Raw genomic sequence first — 14,220 nt, 5'->3', positions numbered from 1 at the left:
ACAAACTATAACAAACAAATGATGTGTATAAGTGTGTTTCCAATAGTTTATCGGATCTCTCTGTCCCCCTGTTCTCTCTGACACAGTGTGGAGTTCACAGTGGGAGACATGCCCATCAACAACTTCAGGATGATTGAGAGGCACTACTTCAGAGAGCAGCTCCTCAAGAGCTTTGATTTTGAGTTTGGTTTCTGTATGCCCAGCAGCAAGAACACCTGTGAACACATCTACGAGTTCCCCCCTCTGTCAGAGGACATCAGTGAGTATAGACACACATAGAAACAGAGACGCAGACATAGCATGCATTTCCTGTACCCATACGACACAGTCCGACACACACACACACACACACACACACACACACTCACTCAAACACACACACGCATACACACACACACTGACGTGTCCTTCCTCTCTCTTCTTCCTCAGTGCGTGAGATGATCCTTCACCCATACAAAACGCAGTCTGACAGCTTCTACTTTGTGGACAACAAGCTGGTGATGCACAACAAGGCAGACTACTCCTACAGTGGGAGTCCGTAGGAGCACAGGACCCCCCTAGACACCTAGACCCAACCCAACTCCAACTCAAACCCACCCATGGGACCATGGACAGACAGACAGACAGACAGATGACGAACGGAGAGACGTATGGACGGACTGACAGGTCACAAGCAACAGGACTGATGGACAGCCTCTCTCACTCTCAGCAGCTTTATTTCTCCAATCAGAATTCCCCCATTGCTTGTTATCCCCTCAATTGCAATCCCCTACTCCAGTCTCTTGCAATGACCTCTCAACTTGTGTTTCTGTGTCTGATAGAGAGTGTTGTAGATGTGTACACATTCTAGCATACATAAACACACACAGACCTTCGCTATGGGACACATCTGATGTGGCCTGATCTAGATAAAATAAAAGCACAACCAGGACAGTATATAAGGGCCAGTCACAATGAGTGAGATTGAATGTCTAGTCAGTGTGTTCTCAAGGCCTCAGTCAATCTGCTAAAGAGAAAAAGAGAGCGGGAAAGAAAGAAAAAGGAGAGACAGAAAAAATGAAGAGTGAGAGAAAGAGAGAGAGAGATAGAGAGAGATAGAGAGATAGAGAGATAGAGAGATAGAGAGATAGAGGGTCTGCTTATTTGCACTTCGTCTCATTGACATTTAGCTATTTAAACAACAGAGACAGACAGACAGACAGACAGACAGACAGACAGACAGACAGACAGACAGACAGACAGACAGACCAGCTGTCTCTCGCAGGACCTAGTGACACAGACACACAATTCTCTGACATCATCAAAACATGTATTGTAGTCGAGCAAGCAGAACCTATATATTTCTACTAGGGTTCTGCTACTTTTTTTTACTGTTAAAGAAAGTCATAAAAGTTAATTGAATTTCAAATAAATATCAATTAGCTCTGAATGACTCATTGTCACTGATAGGAATAGTACATTTACATTTACATTTTAGTCATTTAGCAGACGCTCTTATCCAGAGCGACTTACAGTTAGTACTGCCGTTTGATGAGGTTCTTTGTCGATCACCATTCCAGTAGAAACCAGTTGAATGCCATTAGCATACAGTACGTCGTAGAATGGGACAGGTACTCTTTTAATGTGAATGTGTCGTATTTAGGGCTGGAAAATTCTAGCTTTTCCAAAATTCCCTGGTTTTCCAGAAGTCCCTTTTGGAGGATTCCTGGATTTGTTATACCAGCCTGATTCCTGGAATCTTCCAACCCAGGATTCCGGAAAACCTGGGAATTTTAGGAAAGTTACTGGAATTTTGCAACCCTAGTCGTGTTTATTTCCACATACTCATAGTTTTATGTTCAAAAGTATTTTTTTAAATAGCCACTTTGAGGAGTTAAAAGTAGTAGAAGGATAGTCATATAGGAACTCAAAATCAGATATTCATTTTGATATCCAGCACATACTATTTAGTCTCAAGAGATCTGCAGATTTATTTATAAGAACTATGGTTATTGTAAATTAAAATTATGTAAAGTTTGGACAGTTGAAATGCCACTCAGAGAAATAAATATATGTGGGTTTTTTGGGAAGTCTTGAAATGCGTCTTGTGGTCTTTTTTCACTTGATACCAAGATGACACCAGCTACAATATGTGGGAACAGTCAGTTATAACAAATGTTGTTTTACAATGACTGGTTAGATTTGTGATGGACAGAAATTAGAAAAAATGAATTGCATAGATAGACGCAGAACAAATAGTCTAGATTAGAATATAAAATCATGAATCAGTTCAAGAGCTATAAATCAAAGACAGTTTACTATGTACTTAGTTACGTCTCACAAGAAAAAGGGCCTGGTAAGGTGATGTCACCTTATTAATTTTCATAATTATGGAAGCTAAATTATTAGATAGGGCCTGCAGGAACCAGAGGAAGGCCTGAGAACAGTTGTCTGGCTGGTGCCTTGATATTGACTTCCATCCTCAATGGTAAGTTTAGCTAGAAAGCTTTGAAAGTTAATTGAGTAAACAGTGAGTATGTTTTCTGTTTCGTATCAGAAATTATGCTAAGACAAATTTTATAATTACATTCATTAGATTTGAGCTAAAAACCAGATGGCTTGAATCATCTCATCACCATAAACTGTATAAAATGCAAATTCCAATAGTGGGAACATATCACACCAGGGGGCTTATTCAGGAGAATGTGACTTCACAGAATGTTCAACATAGAAATGTATTGTGTAGAACAGATATGATTCTCTGTAGTGTAGAATAAGGAAGAAATGTCATTAGCACTGTTTTTCTGTCTACTACTCTAACGTTCCATTACATAAATCCCTGTCACTACAGCTCTCTGCTGCCATCTTGTGTGAAGTTAGGTGGTACTGCACTCTACTCCTAATCACTGAACAGTCAGGTGTGTCATGAGCTTTTGGATCCATTCATTCTCATGAATGTCAAGTCTTGAATTTGACCCAGCCACAGTCATTAATATTAATAAAAACATATTGTTAACAAGGTTATGATAAAACCTGAACCCCTGCTCACACATTCTATTCAGGCTCATTGTAGACAAATTGAGTCAACATGCTCTGCATGTTCAAAGCAAAGCAAAATATAATGTTTGATTGTGATCAAACTGTGCACAATATTGTCACTGTTTCTTTGCTACATTCACTTTCAAACTGAGCCCTTTGTGATAAGTCTTGACCTTCACAACCCCAATCTTGAGTTGCCCTGGAGGTCCAGGGGGAAGGTCTTGGTGAGCTATTCCACGAAGGGAGCCCCATTCCTGGGCTTCAAAGCAGAGGTATGGGGGTGTTTCCCATGGAAGTGAGGTAACCTGCCAAGCTCTCTACACCTGGGTAGGCTGTGTGGTACTGTCCATTAATATGGAGGTCTGATGGACCTCCACATCCTCCCCCCATCTCCTCATCTTCCTCCTCTTCCTTCCCCAGCCCGACGGAGATCAACTCTGATGTCTGGTTGACAGGACCGGTGCTCCTCAGACTGGACCCCAGGAGGAAGTGTGTTGGCTGGGAAGAGGAGGGTGAGGGGCTGATTGCCACCAGCGAATCAGGAGCCAGACTGTCCTCTCTCAGCTCCTCCCACAAGTAACCTGAGAGGAGAGTGAACAGGGTTGTAAATCTTGTTGCAGATTGTATAAAAATAATTATTGAATCTCTCTCTCTCTCTCTCTTTCTTTCTCTCTCTCTCTCTCTCTCTCTCTCTCTCTCTCTCTCTCTCTCTCTCTCTCTCTCTCTCACCGTGGAGCTGCAGGTCAGTCAAGCTGGGGTTGAGCGTGTCGATATCGTTACTAGCATCTCCATCTAGCTGTAGCTCCTGCATGCTCCTGGGCCCAACATCATACTCTGCCTGCATGGTGGCAGTACAGGTGGAGGGTGTCTGCTCCACCAGGGTGGAACCCAGGGTACCCACATTGGGGGGGATACCCGATGGAGGCTGCTGTCCGCAGGGAGAGTAGAAGGAGAAGGGGTGGGGGGTGGTGGGGGGCAGGAAGCGGGGGTGCTGGTTGACTGTCAGGGAGGGAGGGGGGACGTGGGGGTAGAGGGGACGTCGGAGAGGGCGACAGGGCTCTCGAGGCTGGGATGGAGTGAAGGAGGAAGGGGTAGGGTTGTAGTTTGTGGTAGATCTTGACAGTGGGGTCTGGTTGTGGTAGGAAGGTAAAGATTTCAGGTTCTCTGGTCTTTCCCCCAACAGGCGATCCAGGTCATCTGATAAAACAGAGAGAGAGCGAGAGAGAGAGAGAGAGAGAGAGAGAGAGAGAGAGAGAGAGAGAGAGAGAGAGAGAGAGAGAGAGAGAGAGAGAGAGAGAGAGAGAGAGAGAGAGAGAGAGAGAGAGAGAGAGAGAGAGAGAGAGAGAGAGAGAGAGAGAGAGAGAGAGACAGAGAGTGAGTCTGTGGGTAAATTGAGATGACCTTACATTTATCTCCTGTAAAAGCTGCCAAAAAGGCTGAGTGGATAGAATCACCAGAATGCTGGTCTCCAAGGTAACATGCCCTGTCTGTAACAGCACAAGCTGTACTTGAATATTTCTGACTAACATAGAACCATCTTATTTAGGGTGTAATTTATGCCATGATGGACCTGAGGATTGCCAAGCTTACCCTTCATCTAAAACACTGGCATCTGAACTTTGAGGAAGCGCAAATAAAACATAGCCCAGGTCTCAGGGGACTCCTTGTCTGTGATGTATAGACCACCTACCCGGCCTGGCCATGCTCTTGCGGACAGTGAGGGGGTCTTTGCGGCGCCACTTGTGTAGCTCCTCCTGCATCTTCTCTATCTTGGCTGGGTTGAGGGCCCACAGGCAGCCCTTACGCGAAGAGTTGCCAATCTTATTCTCCACCTTCTCAAAGCACTTATTCAGAGACAGGTTGTGGCGGACCGAGTTCTTCCATCCATCTGGAGCCGTCTGAGAGACAGAAAGGAGAGGAAAAATGTGCAATAACAGTATTTGTACATTTTCAATGGGATACATTTTCTCCAATCTTTAATTGTTCCGTTTTTATATACTACTGTACAGTTTGTAGCTGTGTAAATAATCAAGTTATTGCTTTGAAGTATATTTAACATATTTATGAATTCCTTGTAGGGGCTATTTGCGATTGATGTATACATTTTTTGACTTTTCAATTATATCCTTGAAGAATATAATATAATATAAGTTAGTTCAGAACCCAAAATATGCACTTATTTTACTCCACTGTTTGTAAACATTCAATGTAAACAAACAATATACAGCTGAAAACTATCATTTTGATGTCATGGATGGTCAGTATTTGCATCCATAGCTCTGTCCAACCACATCCCTCAGCTTTTTACCGAAACGGGGTGGGCAGAACGCTGAGTTTAGTTTCAACTGCCGAAACCCTAACCAATTAAGTAATTCAAAATCAAGTCAAAAGTCAAGAGGAACCAAAGCAGTGGTAGTGCCACGTTGCACACACACACACACACACACACACACACACACACACACACACACACACACACACACACACAACCACACAACCACACAACCACACCCCCCAGAGGCAATCTCTCAGTCATAGGTCCTACTGTATGTTTGGCTGGAGAGGAGCCAAAGTTGTTGCAGTGCCACGTTGCACCTTCCTCCTCTTCCTACGCCAGCCAGCCAGCAAACAGCCAACCATTTCATGGGTCTACAACCACCGTGATGGATGGGAAGACACTGATCAAGCCCTAACGGGTATCAGCCGGGGTGGCCCATGGCTAGCCTCGTTAAACACTGGCTGTGTCCCAAATAGCACCCTGTTCCCTAGAGCACTACTTTTGACTAGGTCCTATAGGCCACGCCTGTATTCTGTATAGAATAGGTAGGGGTTGATGATGCCTAACAAACGGCTGGGGACGAGGCTAGCCTACGGCTATGGCTGCTTCTGCTTTGGCACACCGTTGGATCTATATACAGTATTACAGTATCATTTCTCATTCATCTATGGAGGCTAAAGAAAATATATGGTTTCTCTCTCTCTCTCTCTCTCTCTCTCTCTCTCGATATTTATCTTTCTATTTCTCTCACTCTCCCTCTCCATTGAAGATCAGCAGGCATCGATCTCTCAGTGATAGAGTCTTTCAAACCACGTGTAAATACATTTAATTAGTTAAGGTATTTACTTTACAAGTGTGGTTATGCCCAAAGCATGTCACTTGTGTGTCCTTGTATCATTTTGGAAAGTTAGTTGACGCAAAGTTCATACAATTTCTCAGTGCATGAAGGATTTATTGCAATAGTTATAACAACTCTGCCTGTGACATTGCACAGATAAAATACATAGGATGAGAATAATGAAAGAGTTATGAAGACACAGAGATGACTGTTGGGTTAGTGAGAAGCCATAATGTCCTCCTGCTGTACCTTGAAGTAGGGGAAGTGTTCAGTCATGAACTTGTAGATCTCACTAACCGGGAGACTCCCTGTCTTACTGTTCCTCAGAGCCATGAAGATCAGGATGCTACGGATAGAAGACAAACATTGTAGTCAGTGTAGTCAATCAGTTGTAGTCAATATTATATTATTATTGTATATTATATTATATTATTTAACATCACAGTGTTGTTTATTCATTACATGTACAGTACACTCTTAGAAAAAAGGGTTCCAAAAGGGTTAATCGACTGTCCCCATAGTAAAACCCTTTTTTTCCCAGGTAGAGCCCGTTTGGGTTCCATGTAGAACCGTCTGTAGAAAGGTTTCTACCTGGAACCAAAAAGGGTTATTCAAAGAGTTCTCCTATGGGGACAGCCAAAGAACTCTTTGAGGTTCTGGATAGCACCTTTTTTTCTAAGAGTGTACATCATTCGTGACAAGGATCCATGATCACATCCACAAAACACTAAAAGGAAACAAGGACATTCAAGTTGTCATTATCATACTAATTCAGTCTCTGAGGAAAAAGTCAGAAAATAAGTATGGTAGATAGAATTGACATTATCGTAATTAAAAGCACAAATTGTATTTGTAGTGGGTTTGAATAAGAGGCTGTGCTATACATGCAGAACCAGTGTAGATCTAGGGCATGGTCTATCTCTCTCACACACACACACACACACACACACATACACACACCTCACCCACCTCACACCTCACCCACCTCACACATCTCATCCACCTCACACCTCACCCACCTCACACACCTCACCCACCTCACACACCTCACCCACCTCACACCTCACCCACCTCACACATCTCATTCACCTCACACCTCACCCACCTCACACATCTCATTCACCTCACACCTCACCCACCTCACACATCTCATTCACCTCACACCTCACCCACCTCACACATCTCATTCACCTCACACCTCACCCACCTCACACATCTCATTCACCTCACACCTCACCCACCTCACACACCCCATCCACCTCACACCTCACCCACCTCACACACCCCATCCACCTCACACCTCATCCACCTCACCCCCCCCACCTCACACCTCACCCACCTCACACACCCCATCCACCTCACATCTCATCCACCTCAAACCCCATCCACCTCACACCTGCAAGCCTGAGGGATAAAGGTGATAAAAGACTCCATGAACATCTTCTTATTATTATGTAATGTTGATACTTGATAGGAGTTTAGGTAAAATCATTATTGAAATATATATACCATCTGGTCCTCAGAAAACCAGAGTACAAAATGTGCAGAAACTAACTGAAATCATAGCTGAACACCGAATACTTGGGTTCCTTTTCAATCCAAACTGGTAAACTGGTTTTAGGGGTTGTTAAAGAACTGACATGCTTACAGTTCAACTTCTTTTTGCTTCACCTTGTAAACATTATTTCAAACATGCAGAGAAAGAAGAGTGATGAAGAGTGAGAAATGGGTTTGATTAAATAAGGTCTTGATTTAATAAGGTTTTTAATATATAATTAATGTTACACCAAAGTCCAAAACCTGATTGTACGGATTGGTAATACTGTAGATTGTGATTATGCACATGTATGGAGTATCGAAGTACGGTGTTCACCTGTATGAGTAGATGGGCTTGGGGAAGAGGGACTGCATGCTACTGTCCTGATGGGTTGGAGTGGCGAGGCACTGGAGAGAGTACTGAGAACTTTTGGATTGTCCACTGGTAGAATACACACCTGGTGAGAACTAGAGAGAACACACACACACGGACACACGCCCGCGTGCATGCATACATACACACACATTGTCACAGCAGAACTTGTATTACTTTAGCAACAGAGTGTGTACACAGTGAGGTTTTTCCAAACCGCACAGCTGTATTCTGCAAAGCCTATACTGTACACAAGTTCACGGTATGATATAACCAAGCCCTGTTGGCAAAGTGTTATTTTCCTTGGCAAGGTATTTGACAAGTTATTTGGCAGAATGGCACTAACCCTTGGAAATATATGAGGTACCGTAGGTGGTTTCTATCTCAACCAACCTATACAGCACCAAAATTCCACCCAAACCAACAGAGGTTGCCAGTTTGTAGTCCTAAAAAACAGAAATGAGTTTTGTTCATTGAGAGAATATTAGTCAGTTAACATGACATTTATGAATTATGAAGCCTTTAAGTGGTTCGTGTGCTTGTTTTGATTACATAAATGCTTCAAAATTCAAAAATGTTTACGTTAGCGGAGGAAGATTATCTCATAGAACAAAACATATATTGTAAGATCTCCGAAAACCGTGTTTACCATTTTACATTTTAGTCATTTAGCAGACGCTCTTATCCAGAGCGACTTACAGTTAGTGAGTGCATACATTTTTTTTTTTTTTTTCATACTGGCCCCCCATGGGAAGCGAACCCACAACAACAAACGCCATGCTCTACCAACTGAGCTACATCCCTGCCGGCCATTCCCTCCCCTACCCTGGACGACGCTGGGCCAATTGTGCGCCGCCCCATGGGTCTCCCGGTCGCGGCCGGCTACGACAGAGCCTGGATTCCAACCAGGATCTCTAGTTGCACAGCCTTAGACCACTGCGCCACTCTGCATTATTTTCAGCATTTATCCAAAAACCCTACAAAACCCCCATTAATTTGGTCATGGCTGAGTTAGCCTCCGTTAGTGCCTACAAAAAGACACCATTACTATTGCGCTCTATAGCTTACCAAAACCACCCTATTGAGATAAGCTCAGAACCTCCCCCCCTTAAGTTAACCCCTCCCCCTGTACTTTGGTCCTGCCCACTCACCTGCTGCAGTGGGGCTAGGGGGCTGTAGGAGGCATGGCCTTGGGACAGGAAGCAGGAAGGTTCCTCGGGTGCAGCCAGTGGTTCTGGGTAAGAGTGCTGGGAGCCCTGCTGTGTTGAATGAAGGGAATTAATGAAGATAAACCCATTATACAAGTAATGATATCTGAGGAAACTCATTGGCAGCACTAGTATCATTGTGATGTGTGTGTGTGTGGGGGGGGGGGGGGCTGTAGGTGTGTATGAGAGATCTGTCTATGGGGAACTGCTTACGTGTGGCGCTCTCCCCGATGGCCATGTACACCTGGGAATGGTACAGTTCAGCTGTTGGTGTGTACTATGAATGAATAGCCATTTAGAGTATGAGTATCACTGTAGCATACCATCAGTCTGGAAGCCTGGAAACTCCCGTTGTATGGATCCCAGCATGTCTGTTCCTCACTGGTAGATGTGTGTGTGGCAGTGAAGCTATCTGGAGCCTCCACCTCTCTGAGACAGACGAAGGGACGAGACCCAGGGGGACCAGGGGCCAGGCAATCCGTGGCAACCCCACCATCGCTGAACTGACGTCGGTAGGGGTGGAAGCGGTCAGCCGACCCTGACCCTAAGTTTGACCTTTGACTCTGTGTTACCATGGCTCCATCAATGCTGTGCCTCCTGCAGGTCTCTGCAGCGGCATTTCTCTGTCTGTAGGTGGCGCTTTCTCTCTCGCGCTGGGCAGTGGTAAATGACACAGAACTGCTCTCCTCACACTGAGGGGAGATTAATATACAATATGTTAGCTGGTTATTTAGCAACATCCAGAATCTCCTGGCTAGAATCTGTAATCATGAAACAATGCAAGTGGAAATAGCCAAGAATCAACTACATTTATCTCCTGGCATTGTCTGTGTTCCAAATCATATTAGGGAATAGGGCGCTATTTGGGACGCAAACATTATTTCTGTTTAAACACATCATGTCTGTTTGGGGGGTATTTAGATCTCCAGATAGATAGAGATCTCCAGTATTTACTGGTACGTTACTGCCCCAGGGGTGGGTAATTAATTAGTCCAAAATAAGAGAAACGTGATTGTCAGGATAAAACTTAACACATTTCCTCCAGGGCATCTTGTCCTTGAAAAGGTCCTGTGTGTGCGATAGGTAGATAGTTTACATCCTTTTAGATTCACTCATAAACATTCTCTGTTGCAAGCAGATCTGGGTTCAAATAGTATTCATTTTCTTTCAAAGACTTTATCTGGCACAATGGAACCAATGAAAATGACCAATGAAAAGCAACCAATGGAACCAAAAAAAAAGTTACATTTTTCTAAACCTGTCCATCTACCACTCGAGGCAGGCTGAAGCAAACGCTCAAAGTATCTGAAAGATAACAAATACTACTTGAACCGAGGTCTGGTTAATCAAACAGCTATGGGCTCATTCACTAAGATCACAGTGTGGATTCTGGAATGACCTCTGGAGGAACAGTAGCCCAATGCAGGTGCAGAAAAGGAGATGAGATGGGTAAAGCATGCATGGCTTTGGCCTGAATCAAAATGGAGGGAGTGTTTCCATCTGGAGTCTTTCTGGGTGAAAGTGGGTGAAACTGTAAAATAAACCGTTTTCAGTGGATTCTGGTACCTGTGAGTGCGCCATCTGCTGGAGGGAGGACCCTGGAGGCTCACAGGTGCGTAGGGAGGAGGCCTGAAGGGCTGGTGTCGTTGTCAAGGACCTGTTGGCACTGGGAGTAAACGTGGAGCTGGGAGAGTCTGTAGACATGATGGTGTGCTTAGAAGGAAGTCTGCACCTGGGAAGAATAGAAACATGCGAGCGGGTGTTAAGAAGTGTGGCTTGGCGGGTCATGTTTTGGAGGACGCATGACTCGACCTTCACCTCTCCCGAAGTTGCAGCGATGAGACAAGATCGTAATTGGATCGCAATGAGAAAAAAATAAAAGTTTGAGTTTGGGGTGTGGTATACACTGAGTGTACAAAACATTAGGAACACCTTCCTAATATTGAGTTGCACCCCCTCAGAAAAGCCTCAATTCATCGGGGTATGGACTCTACGAGGTGTTGAAAGCACTCCACAGGGATGCTGGCCCATGTTGACTCCAATGCTTCCCATAGTTGTGTTAAGTTGGCTGGATGTCCTTTTGGGTGGTGGACCATTCTTGATACACAAAGGAAACTGTTGAGCATAAAAAACCCAGCAGCGTTGCAGTTCTTAACACACTCAAACCAGTGCGCCTGGCACCTACTACCATACCCCGTTCAAAGGAACTTAAATATTTTGTCTTGCCCATTCCCCCTCTGAATGGCATACATGCACAATCCATGTCTCAATTGTTTCAAGGCTTAGAAATCCTTCTTGAACCTGTCTCCTCCCCTTCATCTACACTGATTGAAGTGGATTTAAAAGGTGACATCAATAAGGGATCATAGCTTTCACCTGGATTTACCTGGTCATGGAAAGAGCATTCCTAATGTCTATGTTTTGTACACTCAGTGTAGTTCAACATGTGTGTTATGAGTCACAATCTCATTCCTTGTGTTTTTTCTCCATGTGATTTGGAATGTGTCGTGCCTTGCTTTCACAGATCCATGACATGGACTGTATGCACAGTGGCTTGTATGATTCATCTGTGTGTGGTTGATGCTTGCCAGTGTCATCCATGCGTTACATGATATCGTTATTGTATCCTTCATAGTCTGGGTCATTCATAGTATGATTGTACCTTTCAGGTAGGCTACAGCATTTAACCCCAGTGTAAAATCTCAGTGGTCTTCTGGGCATCTCTGAGTTATCATTGTTTACAGACCAGGGGCGATACAGTATGTGATCTTTTAGTGTACAGGAATGGGTACTGTAGGTTCGATGGAACAGTTTCCCGGACACAGATTAAGCCTAATCTTGGACTAAGAAGCACTTTAAATGGAGAAACATTTGGTCTAGGATTAGGTTTAAAGGGATACTGCGAGATTCTGGCAATTAAGGAGTTTTTATAATAATAATAATAATAATATGCCATTTAGCAGACGCTTTTATCCAAAGCGACTTACAGTCATGCGTGCATACATTTTTTTGTGTATGGGTGGTCCCGGGGTTCGAACCCACTACCTTGGCGTTACAAGCGCCGTGCTCTACCAGCTGAGCTACTTAGGTAGTTAGCATTGGCTCACGAAACTACCTCTCACTTCCTTCATACTGCACACAGAGACATAATAATGGTAATCGCCAGAGTGCCAGAATCTCACAGTATCCTTTTAAACTGTGTCCAGGAAACTGGCCCCATGTTCACCAAACAGTTCCTCAGTAATTTGCAATGGTGAGGGATAATGTAAGTTGCCTCTATAGAAGGGGGCAAGGTGCTTTTCCATCTTCATCAGTTTACAGTTCTGTTATCAGATCCCAGCAGAGGTGTGAGACACGTGGCAGAGGTTCCAGGAAGGGCAACCTCATACACACACACTTATACACACAAACGCACGCACAGACGCACGCACACACACACACACTCCTCAAAGCTCATTAAAATGGGCAACAAACCGTGAAGATTAGATCACTCAAAACCAGCTATTGCTGAGGTGGGTTGAAGGGTGTGTGTGTGTGTGTGTGTGTGTGTGTGTGTGTGTGTGTGTGTGTGTGTGTGTGTGTGTGTGTCAAAAGGTCAAATAGGGGGTGCTTATATTTGTCCTGTTTACCTGCATGTGGGGAACCTGTAAGTGTGAAATTGAAATGTGTTTTTTGTATATCCCAACTCCCCCTGAGACACCCTCGGAGAGTAGGGTCATGGCCAGGGATCAGCCATTATTGACGGCGACCCAATTTAGAGAGAGCGAGAGAGAGAGAGAGAGATATTCCATACAGGAGTAAAAAGGAAGTGAAATGTCAGAGTTGAGACAGCCTTTGTTCTGTTCCAGCAACAGAGCCTTTGACCTGCTTGACACAAACCTCTGATTGGCCGTTTGGAGTTGCGCTGACGAGGAAGAATGGCTGACCAAGAGAAAAAAAACACTGTGCTGTCATTTCTTTGGCCATAGATGGTTAACTGGAATCTTGGTGGAGCGGGATCTGTGGGAGGTTGAGGACCATAGTGTGACATCCCTGTTTATATGTGCACTGTGACCTCTGACAAAAGGGCTGGACCTTCAACGACCCATTAAAAATCAGATATCAAAATGTCCACAGTTTGTCCTGGGGATATTCCCACAATTTACGAGCCAAAATTAATGAATGAATGGTTCCCATCTGATTTAAAGAAAAAAGGATATATGTGAATCATTTGATACAGTGGTGTTGGTTTTCCTCTTAGTGTCCAATTCCTCTTTAAAGCTATTCTAAAGCTGAATGGTGCACTGGTTTCTGGCAGACCTGGGTTCAAATGGTATTTGACATAATTACGAATACTTTATCTGTGCTTGATTGAGCATGCCTGGCTTAATGGACCAATAGAATAGTCCCCAAACTGTAAAACCCACCCATCTGGTACTGCAGGCAAGCTAGAGCAAATGCTCAAAGTATTTTCCGATTTCAAATAGTATTTGAACCCAGGTGTACTTGTTTCTGATCATGTTTCAGCTGTCCCAGTCCTGAGATGTTGCCATAACTAACCCTCACCTTTACACCATTTGACTGGCAGTTCTAATGGACCAAGAACGTCTACCTTTTCACTTTCATCCATCATGTAATTAGGAAGTACTTCTTTTAATCTCCTTCTTTTCTTCTCCTTTGCTCTGTCGGTTCCTGTGTTGTGTTGTTATAACTAAAGCACAGAGGGCCAGCAGTGAGATGAGGGGAGAAAACGAATATTATCTCAAAGAACAAATACAGGGGACTTAACCCTCGTTCACTTTACTTACAGTTTTGTGACCTGTTGACATTCCAATTCATCCATCACAGACGTTATAAGCTTCTGTGCATTATCTCTATGCTCCTATATGTCATGTCACAGACAGTAAGACAGGGGTGGGCAACTTCTGACTCAGCGCTAACACAACTGTTTCAACTAATACATGTTTAAATTGAAGATCGTGATTAGTTG

General features: G+C 44.0%; 2 protein-coding genes across 2 annotated transcripts in view; one reads left to right on the top strand and one right to left on the bottom strand.

Moving 5' to 3' along the window:
* Nucleotides 1-1,248, top strand: part of LOC121567896 (protein unc-119 homolog A-like) — a 32,490-nt gene extending 31,242 nt beyond the window's left edge. The window contains exons 4-5 of the mRNA XM_041878259.2: nt 87-259; nt 430-1,248. Coding sequence (XP_041734193.1) covers nt 87-259; nt 430-542 — 286 coding nt within the window. The 3' untranslated portion in view covers nt 543-1,248. The remainder of the gene's footprint in view (nt 1-86; nt 260-429) is intronic.
* Nucleotides 1,249-3,279: 2,031 nt separating this feature from the next.
* Nucleotides 3,280-11,645, bottom strand: LOC121568166 (forkhead box protein N1-like). Its single transcript, XM_041878742.2, has 9 exons — nt 11,638-11,645; nt 10,818-10,983; nt 9,575-9,943; nt 9,195-9,302; nt 8,008-8,138; nt 6,384-6,480; nt 4,709-4,916; nt 3,748-4,215; nt 3,280-3,599 (listed from the first exon to the last, which is right to left on the bottom strand). Exons 1-9 carry the CDS (start codon nt 11,643-11,645, stop codon nt 3,280-3,282), a joined length of 1,875 nt encoding a protein of 624 aa, XP_041734676.2.
* Between the last annotated feature and the right edge of the window lie 2,575 nt (nt 11,646-14,220).

The sequence above is a fragment of the Coregonus clupeaformis genome, chromosome 6 (assembly GCF_020615455.1).
Source record: "Coregonus clupeaformis isolate EN_2021a chromosome 6, ASM2061545v1, whole genome shotgun sequence".
Lineage (NCBI taxonomy): Eukaryota > Metazoa > Chordata > Actinopteri > Salmoniformes > Salmonidae > Coregonus > Coregonus clupeaformis.
This window is presented reverse-complemented; position numbering and strand designations above follow the sequence as displayed.

Coding starts and splice junctions, on each gene's coding strand:
- LOC121568166 (XM_041878742.2), bottom strand. Junction 8,139..9,194: donor CCCTAGCCCCACTGCAGCAG/GTGAGTGGGCAG, acceptor TGTTCTCTCTAG/TTCTCACCAGGTGTGTATTC. Junction 4,216..4,708: donor CAAGAGCATGGCCAGGCCGG/GTAGGTGGTCTA, acceptor CTGTTTTATCAG/ATGACCTGGATCGCCTGTTG.